Genomic DNA, 22,133 nt, shown 5'->3' with positions numbered 1-22,133 from the left:
GGGCACAGAGGTCGCTGCCATGGCTCTCGAGAGGGCTCCGTGTGACGCCCCAGAAAGACCCCCCCAGACCCCGCCGGGGCTCTGTCCTAAGGACACCTTCTTCAGAGGCCTGAAACGGCATCAGGAGCTCCGCCCTCTGAGTCTGCCTTGCTGCCTGCTCCCTGGCTGTGCCCTGAAGAGGTGGCCGAGCTCTGCTGCGGGGACAGTGTCAGACGCCGAGCTGCCGGAGCGGTAGGGTGCGGAGTGCGAGGAAGGAAGAGGTGGGGCTGGCGAAGCGGGACCGGCTGGGCTGGTTCCTCACCGCCCTGCCCAGCTGCAGCCCCAGGCCCAGGGCACAGGGGCTGTGCACAGCTCCTCCCTGCCCCCGAGCCAGGGAGGGATTCGTAGGAAGGTTCAGCTGAGCATCTCGAGCCGCATGTGCTTGAGCCCCGGCAAGGAAGGTGCGAAGGTGCGTGTGCCCCAAGCAGCAGCCCGCCCTGCCCCGCAGGCCGGGGTTGGGGGGCTTCAGGTTGGGCTGGGCCCGGGCTCTCCAGCTGGGCTCACGCACAGGCTTCAGGCTGTTGCTAGACAGACCCACCCCAGAGCGGGAAACACTCTGGACGTACAGCCTGGGCCCTCCCTCCCTCACCACACAACCCCTGCCATCGCTATAGTATCTTTTGCAGTGACACTGCCCTGGGGACAGGGGAGTCCGTTTCACTGTGTATGTATGACATTCAGTCATTCTTTGAATAATACTTACTGCTGAGTGCTGTGGCCTGCAGCCTCGTGCCGGGCACCAGGGTATGAAGTCATGGCTCTGCCTTCCCAGGGGTCTGCCTGTGCGGCATTTGAAGGAATGTTCTGTGTGCATCTGGCACCACTTCCTTTTTACTGTAAACTTGACAAGTAGCGAGGAGTCACGACCATTACCTGCAAGGCCCCCCCCCCGCCCCTCTCTCTCTCTCTCTGGCTCTCTGTGCAGGTTCCTCCTAGTTTCTGTGAAACCTATAAAATCCCCGTCTGTCAGATAAAAGGTTCGGATTGGTACCTTGAAGTTTCCTTTTATTTCTAAAACTCTCTGATCATAGGAAGCTTTGTGCAGCTTGAGGGTTTGAATTTAGAAGTCAGCATTGAAGCTGGCAGCTCCCGGTCCCAAGCAGTCTGGCCTCCGCCGAGGCCAGGGCGACTGGAAGCCCGTGCACGCAGGTGCTGAGGGGGTACCTACCCTTGGCCGCAGGCTGTCCCGCGGCGGGTGCAGTGAGGACTTCCGTGGCCTCCCCAGTTCGCTGGTCGAGATGAAGGTGTTTGTGGTGGCAGCAAAGCAGGGACGGACACCTCTGTCTGAGAAGGACCCACACGGCCTGGGGACGGTTGTCTTTTTAGCATCCTGGCCCTTGTCTTGGTCCCCCAGACCCTAATCCTGGTTAGGCAGTGGCCCAGGCAGATCCAGCCATGGGGCAAGGGGCGGGGGGAGCCTCCCACCCCCGAGCTTTCACACCTGCATCTCCTCGGTTCTCACACCAGCCGCGAGGTACAAGGGACAGTGGTATGCACACCTGTTTCCCAGATGAGTTGGCTCAGTGCTGCTAATGTTCAGGGACCCCCTCCTCAGTCCTGAGGGCCAGCTGCAAGCCCAGCTCTGCTACTTCCTGTGTGAACTAAGCCGGCTCCCAGATTGTCCTGGATCTTAGTGTCCTTATCTGTAGAGTGAAAGGATGGGGGGCCCTAATCAGTGAGGCCCCTTCTACTGCAAGGTTCTGTGATTCTTCTCTCTCTTTTTTTTTTTTTTGCGGTACGCGGGCCTCTCACTGCTGCGGCCTCTCCCGTTGCGGAGCACAGGCTCCGGACGCGCAGGCTCAGCGGCCATGGCTCACGGGCCCAGCCGCTCTGCGGCACGTGGGATCCTCCCGGACCGGGGTACGAACCTGCGTCCCCTGCATCGGCAGGCGGACTCCCAACCACTGAGCCACCAGGGAAGCCCTGATTCTTCTCTTTTTTAACGTCACCTGTGGGATGGTGTACACAAGCCCATTTTCTTCATTTTAGTTTGTCAAATAAATTCTTCTTCTAAATAACTTTCCACTGGAGAATCCCGGTTGCTGAGCCTAAAGAGGCTGTGGCCGTCCTGCTGCCCAAGTGGCCCTTCGCCCCCTGCTGTCCTCCCGCTGGTAGCAGGTCTGAGGCCGGCCGATGGGAGGCCGGCAGACGTGGCGCATGAAGGGGTTGGAAAGGGCACGTGCGTGGTTCTCCTCTGGCCTCTCCACCCTGACCATGGGCAGACGTCCCGGCTGGATTGCTGAGTCCTGAAACCATGAACTCATAAAAGCGATCGCGGGCCACTGAGGCTTTGCTGTTGTGTGTGACACGGTAACAGAATTGCCCCGGGGCCTGCCAGTTAGGGTCTGCAAAGCTGACCAGATAAGTTTCTTCCCGTTACCCTGTCATGGACACAGCTGATACCTGGAAGGGACAGTGGATTCCAGGAGAGACCCAAGGCCTGGCTTCGGCTTTATAGTGTCATTCGGCCAAGACTGTAAGGTTTGCTGACTGGACTGCGTGCTTCTGAGGTAGGGCCGCATCGGGGATTAGCTCTGCTTGAAAGATTCTAGATCAAGGTTTAAGTGAGGAAACAAACATTCCAGATTGGGTAGTCGTTTCTCAAGTGGTCCCAGTAAAGGTCATTGTGAGAGCTGACCAGGAGCTCCAAGCCTCAGAAGCGGTGAGTGCTTCCTCTGAGGGCACCTGAGTGAGGAGGGAAAGCCCACAGTTTGACAGACAATGCTGCTAACGGGGAGGGTGTCCAGAGGAGCCCCGGTATTTTCAGTACTTTTATAGGTTCACTAGTCTTGAATTCATCTGAAGGGGAATCTCAGAATCAGGTGAAAGTGGTTAAGAGTCCTGGGTAATCTAACCCGTGAGGAGACGGTAGGGAGGTGTGTGGGAGAAGAGGTGAACTGTGTCGCCCTGAAAATTAAGGAGTTAACGTGTTTCACTTCTGGGAGTGCGAGAGGCAGGGAGTAAAATGTTTCCAGGGGGAAGAAGCCATCAGAGCAGGTGCGGTCCCTGCAGAGAGAGTCACACCCGCGTGGAGACGCTGTCCCGCGTGATGAGGTGGCACTGCCTCGTCTGTCCTCAGCTCTCTCCTCCAGCCCTCCTTCCAGAATCTCATATGAGAGGCCTGGATCTTGGTGGGGCCGGTCCCCCACTTGGCGCTTGTAGAGCTGCCCTGCAGGCCTACTCACCACAAAAGCCCTCGGATCCAAGGTGTCTACCTTGGGGTCTCCCCCTGCACCGAACACCGAACACCGAATCAGCACGTGACGGTGCCAGCCTGCAGTGCTCAGGGCCGAGGAACAACCCAATGAGGCCACCCACACTGCCCTGGGAAGGAGACTGCTGCCTGTAGGAGTGGGGCCACGAGTCTGAGGTAATCTGGCAAACTGTCATTCGAGGAGCAGTGAGGGGTGAGATTTGTGTTGTGTCTTGTGGGCCTGTCCTGAAGGAGCGTATCTTTTTTTTTTTTTATTGTGGTGAAATGTACGTAACGTGAAATTTACCTTTAAGTGGCATTAAATACATCACAGTGTTGTGCAACCATCATCACTATCCATTTCCAGAACTTTTTCATCATCCCGAACAGCTGGGAGCATCTCTCTTAGCTGCGGGATGATACACGATCACCCAGAAAGAGTGAATTCCCCCCAAGCAAAGGCATCCTCCAGATACACCATGGATGCTTCTGGAGCTCGGAGGCGGGGTCACCTGGCACCCTGGTCTGGTTGAATGTTCAACTCTGGTCACACACCCCCTGGTCAGGCTGCTCTACCTGCTGTGCCTTTGGGACTCCTAGTTACGGGCAGGTGAGTGGCTGGGACAGTGTATGTGCTCGGCTGTTGGTCCCAGTGTGGGCCGTCTGCGTTCCGAGCAGGAGAGGCGCTTGCAGTCACGTGTAGTGTTCTCAGGCAGTCTGTTGTCAGATGGCTCTGGTGTGGCTGGGAGGGGAAGGGGGCAGTTACAGGGTGCCCGTGAGTGCCCGCTCCGTTTCACCTCTTTTCTGACCCGGCCTTTCTGGCTTCACCCTCTGACGTTAGCAGGGCTCGGAGGGTGTGATGGGTAACTTCATGCCAATTTGGCTGGGCCACAGTACCCAGATATTTGGTCAAACACTATTCTGGATGTCCCAGTGGAGGTATTTTTAGATGACATTAACATTTAGATCAGTGGACTTTGAGTAAAGCAGATTGCCCTCCCTTGTGTGGGTGGGCCTCATCCAATCAGTTGAAGGCCTAAATAGAAAAAGCCTGACCTCACTGAAAGGAGAGGCAATTCTGCCAGCAGATGGCCTTTGGATATGAACTGCAGCTCTACCCTGGGTCTCCAGCCTGCCAGGCTGTCCTGCAGATTTTGGACTTAACGAACCTCCGTAATCATGCAATCAATTTCTTGAAATAAATATCTCTATCTCTTGCTAGATGGATAGATGGATAGAACTCTCTCTGTATCTCTGTCTCCATCCTGTTGGTTCCACTGCAGAGGGATTTCCGCTACCACCTAACTCACACAGCCTGTTTGTGTCTGAGGCTCCCTGGGTTCCTAGAGGGCAGGGACCACGGCTTCTTCAGCCTTCCCTCTCTAGAGCCTAAGGGGCTTGCCAGCTTTTTTTTTTTTTCTTCTGAAGTCAGAGACATCCCTATTATCAAGGAGTTTACAAAATAAATGGGAAAGCAAGACGTCTACAAAGGAAAACCTAAGTGCGTGTTGTTTTCTAACCACACTTTATGGGATTAGCGTTGTCCTCAGCACTGAAGACCCAGAAGTGAATGGAGCCCTCATGGCCTCTCTCATAGGAGAGGTGGAAGTATGAAAAATATTCATGAGTAATAGATGCAAGGGAATACTACTCGGCCATAAAAAAGAGAGAAATAATGCCATTTGCAGCAACATGGATGGACCTAGAGATGATCATGCTAAGCAAAGTAAGTCAGACAGAGAAAGACAAATACCCTATGACATCACTTATATGTGGAGTCTAAAGTGTGACACAACTGTCCTTATCTATGAAACAGAAACAGACTCACAGACATAGGGAAGAGACTTGTGGTTGCCAAGGGGGAGGAGGATGGGGGAGGGATGGAGTGGGAGGTTGGGGTCAGCAGGTGCAAACTATTACATATAGAATGGGTAAACCACAAGGTCCTACTGTACAGCACAGGGAACTATAGTCAGTATCCTGTGATAAACCATAGTGGAAGAGAATATGAAAAAGAATGTCTATATGTGTATAACTGAGTCACCATGCTGTACAGCAGAAATTAACACAACATTGTAAATCAACTACACTTCAATAAAAAAGTAAGTAGTTGCGGCGAGCGGGGGGCTGCTCTTCGTTGCGGTGCGCGGGCTTCTCATTGCTGTGGCTTCTCTTGTTGCCGAGCACGGGCGCTGAGCCTGCGCGTCCGGAGCCTGTGCTCCGCAACGGGAGAGGCCACAGCAGTGAGAGGCCTGTGTACCGCAAAAAAAAAAAAAAAAAAAAAAAAAGCATTTTTTTCGGGGGGTCTTCATTGCCGCATGTGGGCTTTCTCTAGTTGCGGCGAGCGGGGGGCTGCTCTTCGTTGCGGTGCGCGGGCTTCTCATTGCTGTGGCTTCTCTTGTTGCCGAGCACGGGCTCTAGGCGTGCAGGCTTCAGTAGTTGTGGCTCGTGGGCTCTAGAGCACAGGCTCAGTAGTTGTGGTGCACAGGCTTAGTTGTTCCGTGGCATGTGGGATCTTCCCGGACTAGGGCTCAAACCCATATCCCCTTCATTGGCAGGCGGATTCTTAACCACTGCACCACCAGGGAAGTCCCTGCGCAGTATTCCACTGTATATAGGTACAACATCTTCTTTATCCATTCATCTGTCGATGGACATTTAGGTTGTTTCCATGTCTTGGCTGTTGTAAATAGAGCTGCTCTGAACATTGGGGTGCATGTATCTTTTCGAATTAGAGTTTCCTCCGCAATCCGTCATTTTGAAAGACGGACTCACCGATTATTTGAGCTTTGGGATAAAACAAAGCAAGGTTCTTGTAAGGGCCTGTAGTACCGAAGGTGCGGGAGAAGACGGGGTAGAGAACAGTCTCGGTGCACAAGCCCTTCCTGGCCGCGGTCGTGGCGAGAGGTGACCTGAGAAAACACCGGTCGTGAAAACCATCCACAAGGTGATGGCATGGAGACGTTGCTGGAAAACCAGACTGGTGAGCCAAGGATGGCGTAAGGCAGCACGTCTAGTGGAACTTTCCGTGAGGATGGAAAGTCCTGTACCCGTGGGCTCCACCACGGCAGCCACTAGCCACATGTGACTGCTGCGTACCTGACCAGTGTGACTGAGGAATTGAATTTTTCATTGTACTTAATTTCAGGTAATTTAAATTAAAACAGCCCCATCTTGAGGCTACAGCACAGATATGGCCACCCGCCCGGGGCCGGCGGCTCCACAGCATCACGGGATCAGTGCCGAGGCCCACAGCACTTTAGGGGCCTGCGACGGTGTTTCTGTTTCTCTTAAAATCAGAAGGGACAAAATAACGAACTTGTAAGTTGCAGGAGGTGCTTCGACGTGTAATACTTCTCTTTATGCCCATGCAGTTGTAAAATATAATTTCAAATACTTTTTCACGGAGGAAGAGGCCCGTGGAAGCAAAAGGGCCCAGGAAAGTCACAACGCAGTCCTGACGCCACACTCTTTTGCGGAGTGACGACGTTTGCCCTGAAGGAGGCACGCGTCACCTTGCCCATGGCCTGGCAAGTAGGGGAGGTACTTTGAGATGCGACCTCAGGGGATGTCTCGCAGCTCTGGGTCCTGGGGAGGGCTGCACATCACTGCTAACTGGGAGCTGGTGCCTCGGTCCTCTTCTGCCCTGACGGGTGAGTCTGAGACAGGACGGTCCTCCCTTGCCTTCCGTTCCTGGCTGACATACCTTGGTACATGTCTTGTTATGAGCAGAAGAGGCCGGTCCCTCGGGGCCGTGTGAGGGATCCACTGTCCCCTGGCCGGGCGCTCCAGTTCCCTTCCCAGCATTGTCCCAACGGGGACTGTGGCAGGTCCTCACCGCCCCTGCGTGCCACCCCTTCCCCACCCGCCGACCCCGAGGACATCCACGCTTCCAAAGAGGGCGGGGGCGGGACGGGGGAGGACACCAGTCTGTGCAGCTGAGTCTGGTCTGGAAATCGGGGGTGATGTTTTGAAAGCATCTCATGTCCGGGAGCCTGGATAACCCACCTTCCAAAACACTGACTTTATTGCTGGAAACGAGTTTATAAGGCTCTGGCTCACGCAGTGCCTCAGCTGGGAAGGCGGTTGGTGAGAAAGAGGTGATTCTCTCCAGGGTATTATTAGATCCAGGAGAGAAGCGGTGTTCTCTGAATTTAGACTCCGACACCCTTTGCTGTTAGGACTGAAGCAGGGAAAGGTTATGCTTCTGGTGTCGGTTGCCCTGTGATGGTCACGTTTAGTCTTGCTGGCTCCAGGGTCTCATGTGCCGCTTTGTTGGGGCATCTGAACTTGGCATCTGTGTGGTTCTGAACCGTCCTCTGACACTGGCATACACCCCCTGCAGTTGAAGCTCAGACCTTCCGAGGGGCCACCAGCTTGTCCTGGAGCCTCTCTGAGGCTTCAGTGTTTGGACAGTTCTGAGTGTTAGTAAGGGCTCTGATGCTTGCAGATCTGTTTTCTGTTTGTATACATTCATCTTGGTTCTGCCTTAGAAAGATCTTAATCATCATTCCATGACCCAGCTCTCTAGCCAAAGAAAAGTTCTCGGAGTCCTCTGTGCTCCTCTGTGGTTCTTTGTCTTGGCAGCCCTAGCAAACTAATATGCCGGCCACCACCCTTCTCTTTACGCCTTGGAAAGTGTGGTGTCACGGAGATGCAGTGTCATGAGGTGACCAGGGAAGGATGAGATACTCATCACCCTGGTTTTTAATGCGGGTCAAGATCACTTAGGCCAGTCATGGTATCTGAGGCCTGCAGTTGGCCATCTCCAAGGGTTTAGTGTTTGTTTTCCAAAAGTATTCTTGCTAAGTCACGTTTCTTGCATCCTGTACTAGATGCAGTTACGTTTTTGAACTTGGTTGTCGGATTTTGCATTTAATCCTATGAAATGCTGCCTGCCTCGGGCAGAGTATGCCACGGTCTGCCCGTCTCTCAGGGGGGCCTTTGGAAGCCACATGGGGTGTCATCAGGGTTGGCCTGAGAGTTTCCAGCAGCACACCTTCTATTCCCTGGTGAGAATCCTGGGTGTGTGTAGCCGGACGATTGCCTTTCGAGGGACACATGGGACAAAACTAACTGTCCCCAGGTAGGTTTGGGGACACAGTGCCCAGCGTGGCTGTGCCAGCAGTTCAGGCAGGATACCTGGGAGGGGCTGTGAGTCAGAGCTGGCCTTGGTGCAGAGCCCATGGTGGGAGCCGCAGGACTGGGCTTTGCTGAAGGAGAGCAGGCGGGTTCTGAGGAAATGTCCTTGCTCGGTCGCAACCTCACGTGACACGCGGCCAAGACGATTGGCTTCTCTGTGTCAGTGTTTTACTCTCTATCAGAGAGGTTCCTCCTGGGAATGAGGCGGTGAAGGCATAAAATACCCCGAAATGAAGTGTTGGGGTCCTGCTGCGTGATCTCACTGTTGCCTGCCAGGCTGCGGGCAGGTCGGTCCTCCCTGGGGACGTCCCAGGTGAGTATACGGCATAGAATTAGCCCTTGAGGATGAGCTGCTTTTAGAGAAAGACCTACACCGCCTGCTGTTCGTCTGTCTCGGGAACCTCAGACACTGTATTTTGCAAGTGATCGCCCGCCGGCGTTTGCCCGAGGGCGGTACTGTGGACCTGCCGGTCCCCCCGTACCTGCCCTCGGTTGGCTGCACGGACGGGCCCGCACTCAGCCATTCTGGGCCTCGGAGGACAGTCAGGGTGAGTGTCGCCCATCAGCTGTCGGCCGTGGTGCCTGAGCAGTGTAACGGACACACTGAGCACCGTCTGTGAACCGCTGCCAGCAGAGGCACCCAGAACGTTCCCCGAGAAGAGCTGTCCTCCCTAAATGAGGACAGCGGTTAATAGCCATATGATAATTCTGCGTGGCTCAGTCAGCCACGGGGAGGACCACGTACTTCTTGGCTCCGTTCCCACTTCCTGCACCTACCTCTTGGATGATGTTCCTGGAGGATGTTCACGGACAGCATTTAAAATTATTGTGTACCAGTTGCAGCATATCCTTGCTGGTCCTGGGGCGTCAGGTGAGTTTTAAATCCCTGATCCTGTCCCCTCCTCTGCAGTATGAAGTCAGTATTACCCCTTCTGCCCACACGGTGATTACTGTAAAGAGTAAGGGGGTAATTGTGGATGTGCTTTGTGAATTAAAAAGCTGTATTCAAACAGAAAGTGCACGGATATGTTTATGTCTTACAGATGAAGTAGCCTTTACTTCTGCTTTCTGTGCACGTGACTCCTGTGCTTCAGAATGGGGGGATGTGTTTGCTTTTGATCTCAGCTGCCAGATTCATTACTTGTAACAGTTTGACCTTTTCCTTCTTTACCCTGACATTTCTAAATTGCAGAGTCTGGGGCTGAGGCTCCAGACTGATGGGCAGCCTTAGGAGTGACTGGTGGCCTCTGTGGGCCGCGGAGATGCTGGGATCGGTGGGGACTGCGGAACCGGAAGCCCGAGGAGGGGTGGCTTTCCCACACACCCGGCCTGGAGACGGAAGCCTGTGCTTCCAGAATGGTTGGACCCCTGCCCGACCCTTCTGTGAGCTCACTGACCCTTGTGTGTTTCTGATGCAGATTTACGTCCACCTGAAGGAAGGCGGGGGCCCTGACGGGCTGGACGCGCTGAAGAACAAGCCGCAGCTGCACAGCATGGTGGCCAGGAGCCTGTGCCGGTCCGCAGCCGGGAAGAACTACATCATCTTCACGGGGCCCAGCATCACCAGCCTGACCCTGTTTGAGGAGTTTGAAAAGCAAGGTTCGGCAAGTGGGGAGCGAGTCTGAGCGCAGTCCCCCGCCCCCGAGAAGTGGTGGGCAAGGCTGGGGGCGCAGGCGTGTGGCGGGCAGCACAGAGCACGGGATGCCAGGCGGGGAGGCCCTCCCCCGGGGGGACAGGTCATGCCAGCTTGCCGGCTGCCTGCACCCTGCTGGGCACTGGAGGTCTGGAGGGAGACCAGACTTGTGGTCTGGGGGACAGGTCAGTTCAGGTCTTCTGGGCACATCTCTTTGTGTCCTTTGTGGTAAGGCCATGGCCATCCGAGGAGTCTTGCTAGTGTTTTAGTCCATTCGGGCTGCTATAACAAAGTACCACAGAGTGGGTGGTTTATAGACCACCCTATAAATCCTTTTTATAGTTCCTATAAATAGGAATTCACTGCTCACAGTTCTGGAGGCTGGATGTCCAAGATCGGGGTGCCAGTGTGGTCGGGTGAGGGCCCTCTTCCAGGTTGCAGACTTCTCCCTGTGTCTTCACATGGTGGAAGGAACTAGGGAGCTCTGTAGGGCCTCTTTTATAAGGGCACTAATCCCATTCATGAGGGCTCCACCCTCATGACCTAAGCACCTGCCAAAGGCCCACCTCCAAATACCATCACTTCAGGCATTAGGTTTTCAACAGAGGAATTTGGGGTGCGGGGGACACAAATGTTAAATCCGCAGCACCAAGGCACAGCTCCTACCAAGACTTTTAGGAAGTCTGAACTCCCCACCCCGGTCTGTAATGTGGCCCCTTCCAGCTGGGCAGAGAATTGTGTGCATGAATACAGGCAGCAGTACAATGTGCCTCAGAAAGGTGTTGGCCCCCCTCAGTGCTAAGATGCCTGGTTCGTTTGTTGCAAAGATTGGGCAAGTCTTCCAGGGGTCTGGCAGAAGTGGGGCTATAGAGACAGACCTGGGCCGAGTCAGGAAGCCCCATGGCAGGTTGTATCTGCCCTCACTTCATCCTACATCTGGGATTTATATCCAGTCCACTCGGGAGAAACGCAGAAAGCCCCCACTCAGCTACTCCAGACGCTGGAATTGCAGACCTGTTGCTTAGCAACAGATCTGATGTCTGGCCTTAAAACCAAACCTCCTCTGGACTTCCCTGCTGGTCCAGTGGTAAAGAATCCGCCTTCCAGTGCAGGGGATGTGGGTTCAGTCCCTGGTCGGGGAACTAAGATCCCACCTGCTGCCGGGCAACTAAGCCCGTGCACAACTACTGAGCCCACACGCCTCAACTAGAGAGCCCGCGTGCTGCAACTAGAGAGAAGCCTGCCTGCCACAACTAAGACCTGACGCAGCCCCAAAAAAAATTAAAAAAGAAAACCCTCTCAAGTAATGGGGAGCCCACAGCTTCCGACCTACGGCCTCAGCCTGGACCCTGTGCTCTTGCCGGCCTGGGCTGTGTCTTACTCGTCTGTAAGGCTGGTCCCAACGGGGCTCAGGGCTTAATTGTTGAGGGAATTCCATGTGGAGAGGTCAGACTATGTGAAGAGGGGCCGTGGAGTCAAGTTGGAGAAAACTGGCGCTGACGCACGTTAACCCAGCACAGTGGGTGCCCGTGTCAGAGCGTGGGCTGAGAGCCAGGGCTGCCGTGCCCGCTGGCCCGCTCGTGCGGGTCCAGGGTGAGTGTCACGTGCATGGTGCCCGGGGTTCCCAGAACTGCCCCCCCACCCCACAGCGTCCGTGTGCCCTGCAGGCCCGCTCCCTGCCCCACACCGTGGGTGTCCCTGTCTCCTGGACCAAGAGCCGCATGACGTAGTCAGGACCCGCTTGTAGCATGTGGGCTGGTGGCGTGCTGAGTGAGGACGCCAGAGGCTTCCCTGAGAGCTGGGCTGCTGGCCTGGGCCCTCCCCGCACGGGGAATTAGCGGAGGATGGAGGAGAATCTTCCAGTGGGAAGAAGGTAATTAGACATGGAATTTGAAGTTTTCCGAGAGCAAAGATTTCTTCGCCCGTTTGTGAGAAGCATCTGAGGCTGTGAGCCCTCCCACGCGACCCCCTGGGCTTCGCCTGTGATGACTGACCCGCGGGGAGGTTGTCCGAACGTCACTCACGGATGGCTGCCCCCCATCCGCAGGAACTCTGACTGCCTCGTCTGGCCTGGTGCCCCAGGGGCGTCTAACGGGCAGGGCGGCCGGGCTGGAAGGCAGGAGTCCCAGCTGAGAGTCTGGCTGTCCCTCCTGGGCGCACAGAGACTGCTCCGTAAGAGAACAGCCAGGAGCGGTGTTCACGCAAGAATGGCTGTTTTCATAAATAAACTTGTGTGCTGCTGGATTCTCTTCTTCCCCTGCTAGGAAAATGCAGCTGCTCTTTGGGTGGCTGGGTTCACCGAGCCCGACGGGTGATCTAACACACTATCCTCATTCGTCTCATCCTCTTCCCTGTTTTGAAGACAGGTTCTTCTTAAATCTCAAGGCCAGCGGAGTCTGGGTAGTTGGATCTGTAGAGATGGGAGCCACAGGGAGCCCTCTTCTTTCTGGCAGCAAGACTGGGCCTGCCCCCCGCCCCCCACCGCGGGTGTTATTCCTCACCCAGTGCTGCTCCTGGGGCGGCAGGGAGGACAGGAAGTCATCAGCCGTCCTTCCAGCATTGCGGGGGGATGCAGTGGTGAGGAGGGCGCGGGCCTGAACATGGCCCACAGTGGCAGTGAGCCCGGAGGGGCGGACTGCTCCCGGTCTTCAGTCAAAGGGCCCCTTCACGTCCCCCCCGCCGGGTGTGGGGAGGGGCGGGCTTCCCCACGGCTTCCTGGGCGGGGGGAGAGCCGGGGACCACGAGCAGGGAGGGCCGGGAAAGACCCTGAGTCCCGGCGGAATTTCGAGAAGCCTCCTTGTTCCTGCTGGTCTCTGCCTGCAGGGCTTCCTGCCCCGTGGAACGTGCTGGGCGTCAAGCCCCTCAGGAAGCTCCGCCACCCAGGGGCCCTGCGCGTACAGCACAGGCAGGACCCCGTGTAGCGCGTGTCCTGTGATGTCCCTGCCTCCTCTGCCTTTCACCTGGCTGCACGCGGCCGGGGCTGCCCGGGTGCCCGGCGAGTCTTGGTGAGGGGGGAGGGTGACTAGCTGGGTCAGGCTTAGACGGCAGACAGACCTGTGCTAATGATGCCCGTCTCTGCCCGCCCAGCCGGGAGCCTGCAGTTCCGGAGCATTGCACGTGCTCAGAAGCTTCTAGAAGCAGGTGGGAGGTTGGGTCCCTGGGCTCAGCCCTGTCCTGGCAGGTAGCCAGCCCTCTGGCCGCGAGAGCTGCCGTTGTTACTGCCGACGCCCTGCTTGCGTTAGCTCTTCCCTGCGATCTTAGTACGTACGGAAGCTGGGGGCGGCAGCACAGCTGGGAGGAAAGCCCCCAGACTTCACCATCTCTTCTAGAGGGGCCCCTGAGGGCCGAGCCCGGGGGGTCGGGGGGAGCCGCCCTGAGGCCGTGCGGTCCGTGTCCCCGCAGGGATCTACTGCTGCGGGCTGCTCAGCCCCAGGAAGAGTGACTGCACCGGCCTGCCGCCCTCCATGCTGAGCAGCCCGGCCTTGCCGCCCGCCCGGGGTCAGCACAGCATCCGGATGAAGGGGAGCATGTCCCTGATCTGCTGGTACAACAAGGGGCACTTCCGCTTCCTGACCAACGCCTACTCGCCCGTGCAGCAAGGTGGGCACGCGGTGGGCGCCAGGGCAGGGGTGTGGGTGAGCTCTGGCGTCGGGTGACCCCTGCCCCTCTTCGGCTCTGGGCTCTGGGCTCTTCGCGGGGCGGCAAGCGCTTCCTGGGCCCGCAGGCTGTCTGCTGCCTGGGACTTGCCAGCCGTCAAGAGAAGCCTTGAGTCTGGCATTTGCAGGTCCCCCAGGTCGTACGCGGTGTGCTTAATAGGCTCCGTTTGAACGGTATTTACATGATCGTCATCTAGGATTCTGTGAAAAATCTGTTCTGATGGGGCGGGGGAAAGTCAACCATTCTTATCTTTAAAATGTCTTCCTTAGAAGTTAATCGCTAGCGTTGGGTTTTTGGGGGGTTCAGTTTGTATCGTCATTGATTTTCCTTGGGATTTAAAATCCATTGCTAACAAGGGGATTCATTTAGCAGGGAGTCTATATTTAAGGTAACCTACAGCTCAATACACGATTAAACAACAGAAAAGGAAATTGCAGTGACAAAGGGACCCTTTACAGAAATATTTATCGTTGCGTAGTGTCTTTGACAAGTCCCTTGTGTTCCTTTACATTAAGACATCTCTCCTCTTCTCTATTAAAGGAACACTGCCAAGGAGTTCAGGGGTGTGCGATGTGTGTGTGTGTGTGTCTGCGTGTGCGTGGTGTGTGTATGTGGGTGTGTATGTATGTGGTATGTGGGTGTGTGTGTATGTGGTATGTGGGTGTGTATTTAGTGCCTCTTGTTCATTTTTTTCCCATCCTTCACCCCCCCCACACACCTAAGTTGTGTTACATTTCAGTGGAGATTGCAATCGAGGGACTCAAGCACGTGGGTGTCGTTACCCCACTTATGTGTAGGAGGTGGAGAAAGCCTCTCCCCCCACTCGAGTGCTATGTCAAGGGCACTTAGAGGAGAGGTTTGGAATTGACCTTGTCAGCTGAAGGCCAGTTTGAATTGGACTTCAGCTCTCTTGCGGTTGGGGCCTCGGGGCCAGAGTGTCTCTAGGAACAGGTGTGGGTGTAGGGCATGGGAGCTGCTTCCCACCAAGTTATGTTAAGTGATAGCCTCTGAAACGATGTCCCAAAGCAAGGACTTTGCACTTGTCTGAGCTGGGTGAAATGAGGTAGCCGAGAAAAGACCGCATCTGGGGAGGTTAGGGAGAAGCCTGCAATAGGATTGAAGATGACACACCTGAGAACCCCGATATCAAGGACTGGGACCCTTAAATCAGGCACCAAGGGAAGGAGGCAGGAGTTGAGGGAAGATGAGAAAATTGGGAGGGCGATTTTTAAATACGCCGAAACTAGTATTTGTGTTCACTTCCGTGGTAGTTTTCTGAAGTACGTACCCTATTGTACATCATGCAGTCGCCCTTGAAAATCCCATGGAGTGTATCCACAGCCTGGCCACAGACCAACCGCCACCGCCAGGCCCCTGGGCACCCCCAGGGCCTGTGGACACTGGGAGCCCGGCGGGTGAGAGGAGACCCTGGGTGCGGCCGAGGGGGCTCGCAGAGCGGAGGCCGTGTGGCCGGCACGCTCCCCACTGGGAGTCCTCCTGGTCCACATCCTGGGGCCTCGTTTCTTAATGAAGGGAGATCGGTTTCCTTTCGGTATACTTCAAAGACATGATTTTTAAAAAGCACCTCGTATTCCATCCTTAGATGTAGCATAATTTCTTTATCTTGGCCCCTGCGAATGATCCTTTTTTCATAATATGAAGAATGATGTAGTGAAGATCCTCATATATAAATCTTCAGGTACGTCTTTGATCACTGCCTCAAGATAAATCTAGAAGTTGAACGGCTGGGCCAAAGGGTCTGATCGTTTTTAAGGCTCTTGAGGCTGTGTTGCCAAAAGGCTGTACTTATTGCCGTTGCAGTGGGTTACAAGGGGACCGAGATTCCTCCTGCTTTATCAACACTATTTTTTTTTCTTTTCTAAATTTGTCAGTATGATGGCTGACAATGCTACAAAATTTTAAATATAAATTGCCGTGACCGTTGGTGGGGTTGAACATCTTTTGCTGTGTTTTTAGCTAATTTTCAATGGTTTCTTCATGTTCTTGTCAATTTTTCACTTGAAGTATTTGTCTTACGAAATTGAAAGCAGATTTTATGCCTATAGCAGATATTTTTCTTCGTTTGTTGTCCTTTTGCTTTTATTTATGGCCGGTAATTTTAACATAAAAAGGGTTTTTCATTTCTGCATAGGCATAGCTGTTGATCATGTTATTTGCTCTCATGCTTAAAAGCCCCTGCTCTGTCCCAAGGCCAGGTAAGTATAGTTCACTTGGTTGTTTTATAGGGCGATTTTGTGCTCTTTGAAGTCATCCACTTGGAATTTATTTTGGTCGTGGCACCAGTTGGGCTACTACTATTTTTTTTTTTTGTTAAGTGGCAAAGGTTGGTTGACCAAGCAGCCCCACCTCAGTACCTGAACCATTTATCAAATAATTCTTTTTTTCCCTACTTATTTTAAATGTCACCCAGATGACAAAGTCTCCTGTATTCTAAAGACTGCTTCTCAGCTTTATACCGTCTTCTACTGTGACCATATTTGCTCTTCTAGAACATGAGCAGAATTTCGAATTTTAGAAAACATGTAACTAGTTACGAACCTTTTAGGGGTTGATTTATTATTCTTTACTCCAGGTTCTAAGGGGAAATGAGCCCTCTTTCAGAGACGGTGAGCATATGCAGGCTTTTTAAGTCACATGCTGTCATTCATCCAGGGACGTCCCCATTGAGAACCACAGCCTTTTGCGTTTCTTCTAGAATCCATTTTGAGGCTCCCATCTCGTTGCCGTCTCCCTCTTGCCCACTTAGGGTTCAGAGTCCGTGAGGCTAATGTGAGTGTGGAATGTCTGCATGGGTCTGTGAGTCGGGTCTTGACTCATTCATTCAGACTTAACAGAAGGACGGAAAGAAGGTCAGCCCAGCCAGAAACAGCCCGGGGAAGGCAGAAGACAGCACTCCCTGGAACACGAAGACACGTGGTTCTCTCATAGGCCCACGTGGACCTACCGTGTCACAGAGGTAGACACGTGGAATACAGCTGTACGCAGAGGGTCCCCCACACGGCTGTAAACGTACAGGGTGCGCCCAGGGGAGCACAATAAATATCACATCACCTCTCGTCAATATTTCCAATGTCTAAAGCTTTTCAGTCCTCAGAAAAGGATACTACAGGACGGCAGTCTAACCCTTTCCAGCTCGAATAGTATCTAAAATCCAAAATGTCAGCAGAGAGGAGCGTGGACTGGCTTATGAACTTGGGGAAATGCTCAAAGAGACTGAGGCACACCTGGATTTTGAAACCACTCTCCTGAGATCTCCAGCTGCAATCCTCACGTTGAGTTAAAACATTCGAAGGGATGGGAAGGAAACGGAGAAGGAAAGCAGGCCTGGCACGGCTGGGTGTGCTGAGACAGCGGCGGCTCTGGAGCTAGCGCCCTGGCTGTGTGGGAGGCAGCAGGCGGGGAGCCCCGGGGGCACGGTGCTGGCCGAGGCCCTCGGACAGTGGGCCTGACCCGCTGGGAGCCCTGGTGACTCGGAATGAGTTGTCCCCCACCTCTGGGAGAAGAACGGAGGGGATTTTATGTCCTTGTGGGATGGTCTGCTCTGCTCATACCCATGTGGACTCCGGGGAGCCCTAAAGGGGCCTCCTTAGTCCCAGAGGAGGCTGTAGTCGAAAGTCGGGCAAATTAAAATGGAGCTGGAGGTGGGAAACCTCCCAAGGCCATGTGCCTGGGCCGGGGTGTGAAACTGGAGTGTTTGCCCACTTGGACTTGAGGTCGGGCGGGGTGGTGAGCAAAGACACCAGCACAGGTCCCCTCAGGAAGGGTGCTGCAGAGACACAGCCCTCCTTGGAGCAGGAGCCCAGCCTTGGAGGGTGCACGTGCGGCTGCATCACCCGACCATAGAACGTCTCTCTGAGTGGGAAAAGGATCCCTAAGCAACCAGGGCCCAGGACCCTCTGGCTGGGCACGGAGGTCCTCTGAGCTTTGGAGCTTTTAGGAAATGTGTTTTCCGGGTCCTGCCCCGGGCTTCCCCAGACCACAGCTCTAGGGGCAGGGCCCGGCTTCTCAGTCTCTCACAAGGTGTCCAGGTGCTTCTTCAGTGCAAAAATTCAGGATTTGGGGAGCGGGGCGGGAGACAAAAAAGATCCCGGCTCGGGGCTCAGTCTCAGCAGATGGACCTGTGTGACCATTTTTACTTCAGTTACGCCCATTTAAGTAGTGCTGAAAACCCACAGCCCTTTGAATGGCACTGTTCTCCTAACCCCACCGTTCTGCGGGCGGCGGGGATGGGGGCGGGCTGCACGGAGGAAGCGCTCTGTAACCCCGAGCTCGCTCGCACGAGTGTCCTTCCCGCCCCCGCGTCACCTCCGTGGGCGCCGTGGACGTCCACCCGGGCGGGCGGGGCAGGCCTTGGAAAACAGGATGGTTGGACAGCAGGCCGAAGCGGACCGACGACCTCTTTTTGCTTCTCACGCCCGGTCAGTGGGACGTTTGAATCTCACCGTGACCTTGGCGAGTGGCCCTGGCACGCGGTTCCATTTGTATTGGGGAGGAAAAGGCGTCTGAAGGCGTGTGAGAGAGGGAGTCCCAGGAGCGGCTGGGTGTAAAGGGTTCTGTCCGTGGGGCGAGGCGTGGAAGAGCCTGGGGTCGGGGCAGCTCCTGCCCCTCCTGAGCCTCTAGTCCCACCCTCTGCCTTGATGGAGGCTGCAGGGCAGGCGGAAGGGACCCCCGGCTCCCTGACCTCGGTGGCCACCGCCTCCCACCCCCGGCTCAGACCCTGGCGGGAGGGGTTGAAGCCTGGGGACGGAGGGAGGGAGGGGGAAAGTGGGTCCTGAGCTCCCCTTCTGCTCTCAGGGCCCCATCGGGTGCAGGAGCCCCTCTCCACTTACGGCCGCCTTTGTGCCTCACCACCCGCGGGCCCTGCCGTGGCCCGTGCCGTGGCCCGGTGTCCTGCGCTCCCCTGAAGCTGCAGTGGCGGCGGCGGCGGCGGCTTCCCTCCATCTCCTCCCCTGCCGACTGTTTGACAGGCAGGCGGGGGGAGGGGGGCACATGCAGAACGGGGGTCTGCGGGGGGCGGCTCAGAGGGCATGTCCCGTCTGTCCCCCGCAGGAGTGATCATCAAGAGGAGGAGTGGGGAGATCCCCTGCCCCCTGGCCGTGGAGGCCTTCGCCGCCCACCTCAGCTACATCTGCAAGTACGATGACAAGTACAGCAAGTAAGTGAGCCGGCGCCCCGGCACGGGAGGCCTCGCCGCCGAGGACAGAGGGGCTGCTGGGCGGCCAGTGTCCCCAGGGTCAGAACTGACGACAGGAGAGCCCGAGAGAGAAAACCCCGAGCCCACGGCCCGGCCCGCCCAGCCCCCCACCTCCTGCGCCGCTGCCCGCTGTGTCCGCTGCCCCCCAGCTCAGCCGCTGGCCCGCACCCCACACCCTGTGGGCCCCGGGCGCCGTCGGGCCGGGCCGCGTGTTTTCCGGCACTGGGTACGGAGCGCTTTCGCGCGCGGGCGCGGGCCCAGGGGTGGGGTCGTCGTCCCGTGCCCGCGTGGGGTGCGCGTACGCGCCCCCCGCTGTCTCGGGGCGAGCTCCTGTGTCCACAACAGGAGGGAAGAGGTGACCGCCCTGGGCCTCGGTCTGCCTAGGCGGTTACTGGGCCTGAGCCTCACAGCCTGAAACAGGGTTGGACTAACCCCAAGGGCGGTGGGCGTTTTCTCAGCCCTCCTCGAGGGCCACGGACGTCCCCGCGGGCTGCTGTGGGCGGGGAGGGCAGCGCGTGGACCTGGGTCTCCTGGAAGAGCCCAGGCGTGAGAGGGAGCCCCGCTGCCCCGGGAGTCGCCGGGCGGTCTCCGCGGAGCCCGCAGCGAGCCGGGAGCCTCCAGGGAATCGGCGCGGTTGAGCGAAGGGACGTCCGCGGCCGCCTCGGCTGGGCGTCCCGGCGGCGGCGCGGCTCCTGGCCCCGGGGGTGCAGAGACACACGTGCAGGCGGAGGGCGCGGCGCGGGGACGGGTCCCGAGCTGGCAGTCCGGGGGGAGCGCCGTCCTCCGCCTCGGGGAGGAGGGGAGGGGAGGGGCGGCGGGCGTGCTGAAGAGACGCGCTCAGAGCTGCGGGCGGACGCGGCGCGAGATGGCTCGGGCTGTGCCGCCGTCGCGCGGGGCCCTCGGCGAGCAGGGGAGCCCCCCGGCCCGCTTCCCGCCGGAGCTCCGGGCTGTACCGCAGAGGCCAGGCTCCTGGCCTCGGTGTCCCCTGTGGTGACCCGCCTCCTCCCACCTGATCTTTGATAGGGGCTGTTGGCACGTCCAAGTACGGTTCACGCGACCGGGCCTCAGAGAGAGGCTGCCCCTCCCCACAGCCGGACTCCCAGCGCCGCGTGCCCTGCAGCATCTCGCTGGCCGCGATGAGGCCTTGTGGGGTGCCTCTCCTGCACCGGGTCCCCGGGCGCCGTCTGAGTCCGCCTTTCTTGCCGTTTCTGTCGTCTTAGGTATTTCATTTCTCATAAACCAAACAAGACCTGGCAACAGGTGTTCTGGTTTGCCATCAGCATTGCCATCAATAACGCCTACATCCTGTACAAGATGTCAGAGGCCTACCACGTGAAGAGGTACAGCCGGGCCCAGTTCGGGGAGAGACTCGTGCGAGAGCTGCTGGGCCTGGAGGACACCTCTCCGAGCCTCTGATGCGGCGGGCGCGGCCCGGGTTAGGTAAGGACCAGGTCCAGGGAGGGGAGGGGGAGCCTGACGTCCGACCCGCCGGCCAGAGACCCGGAGACGCCCTGCGTGGGGCTGCGGCCCGGGAGGGGTGCTCGGGGCCTCTGGAGGGACCAGGACGGACCTGGTCAGAGGATGGCGCCACCCTGCTTTCCACGCAAAGAAGAGCACGGCCTCCCTCCGGAGAGCGGCCAGCGCCTCGGAGCGAGCACCCGGCAGGTGTGGCCCCGAGCCAGACCCTCCGTGCCGCCAGCGCGGGGCGTGGAGGGCACCCTCACGACCCCCCGGAGGCCGCGGGAGAGCCCGCTCAGCACAGGGGACCTGGGAGGGCTGCTGCCACCGGGGGCGCCAGGGATGGGATGAGATGAGCCAGAGCGCGTTCCGCTTGGTGAAGATGGAGAGACATCTGTGACGTGGTGCGCGTCTCGCCGTGCCTGCAGGTGACGGGAAGCGAGCCGGGTGGGCTCTGCGCAGCCGGGGCTGCTCAGGTGTGTGCGGGAGCCCGGAGGGTTCTCCAGCGTTTGCCCTGTGCAGGCAGCTTAGAACGGGGCTCGTAGAAGAAGAAGAAACAACCCCGGCGCCGTTAAAAGGCAGCGACGGCGAGGGGAGTGGGGCCCTCTGATACGTCCACGAGGCCTTCCTGCCCATCCCTGCGTGGCTGGTGGACGGGGAGAAAGGGAGAACAACGGCAGAAGGACAGTGAAGTGTGAGGCTGCTTTTTATTTTTAAATATATCTTCAGGTTATTTTCTTACTGTTGCTTCAGATCGTCTGTAAAAGGAAATGTCCCTCTTCTTTTCTGCCCTCCCCCTCTCACCCCACCCTGTCGTGGCTCCTTGCATGATCACAGGTCTGGCCCTGGGCCAGAGAGGGCACCTCGCGTCCGTCAGACCACGGGGGCCTGCGGGCCTTGAGCTCTGTCATCATTAGCGGGACTACTTGTTTTGGAAAATACATAGCATGGCTGAGACAGCAGAATGTCTCTGCGGATGGCCACTCGCTAACTCTCTCCCGCGCGTGGTCACCGGGCAGCGTCTGCCGGCCTCACAGCACCCCTCAGAACGGTGTGGCGGGCATTGGCAAACCCACCTGCACCAGCTCGGCGGGGCGTGATTCCCGCGGGCCGGGGGCCTGCTCACCGCCAGCCAGAAGGGCCCACGTGACGAGCAGCTGGCAGCAAGGGCTTTGCTTCCTGCCCAGAACACCCGGGCCTCTTCTGAACCAAGGTCCACAGGTCTCCCTGGGAGACCTCGGCCCGGGTGGTCGGCTGGTCTGGCTGTCCCCGCAGTTAAGAAACAAGTAATTTCTAGAGTCACGTGATCCCCCTTGGACCCAGTTTATGTCGCCCCCTTATTTTTACAGATGCAAACCTACTCTGCTCAGGCTTTGGGACGTTCTTCCTTGTTGTCACTCAGTTGATTAAAAGTGTTGCTGACGGCATGCTCCTCACTTCCATCACTTCTGTCCCCGGGTTCATGACGGTCACCTCACTTGTGGTTTCAATCCGATGCCACGGATCGTAGGCCAAATTTTAAATCGCGTCTCAACACACCTTTGCCGTGTCCTTTAATTGGATTGGAAGCACTTTTACCACATGGAGAAATCTATTTTTAATTTGTGATGCTTTTCTACAAGGTCCACTATTTCTGAGTTTAATGCGTTTCCAACACTTAGGGAGACTCTGATGAAAGCTGATGAATTTTCTTTTCTGTCCAAATAAGTAAAAGAAAAAAATAAAAGTCTATTTAGATGTTGACTCTCTGTTAATACGTGAGTTTGTTTAAAAGGTCGGGGGCAAAAATCCGGGCT

At 56.7% G+C, this 22,133-nt stretch overlaps 1 protein-coding gene across 2 annotated transcripts in view; it reads left to right on the top strand.

Moving 5' to 3' along the window:
- PGBD5 (piggyBac transposable element derived 5) overlaps nt 1-21,929 on the top strand; it is an 81,250-nt gene extending 59,321 nt beyond the window's left edge. The window contains exons 4-8 of one of the 2 annotated variants that reach the window (XM_024117078.3): nt 9,793-9,973; nt 13,410-13,607; nt 18,735-18,840; nt 20,100-20,319; nt 21,687-21,929. In XM_024117078.3, the coding sequence (XP_023972846.1) occupies nt 9,793-9,973; nt 13,410-13,607; nt 18,735-18,840; nt 20,100-20,295 (681 nt within the window). In that variant the 3' untranslated portion in view covers nt 20,296-20,319; nt 21,687-21,929. Of the gene's footprint in view, nt 1-9,792; nt 9,974-13,409; nt 13,608-18,734; nt 18,841-20,099; nt 20,320-20,765 lie in introns of both variants that reach the window. The other variant, XM_024117077.2, reaches the window with a different exon arrangement.
- The last annotated feature ends 204 nt before the right edge of the window (nt 21,930-22,133 follow it).

Source organism: Physeter macrocephalus, chromosome 20 (assembly GCF_002837175.3).
Source record: "Physeter macrocephalus isolate SW-GA chromosome 20, ASM283717v5, whole genome shotgun sequence".
NCBI lineage: Eukaryota > Metazoa > Chordata > Mammalia > Artiodactyla > Physeteridae > Physeter > Physeter macrocephalus.
The sequence above is the reverse complement of the archived record's forward strand: the minus strand, read 5'-3'. Positions and strand labels throughout refer to the sequence as shown.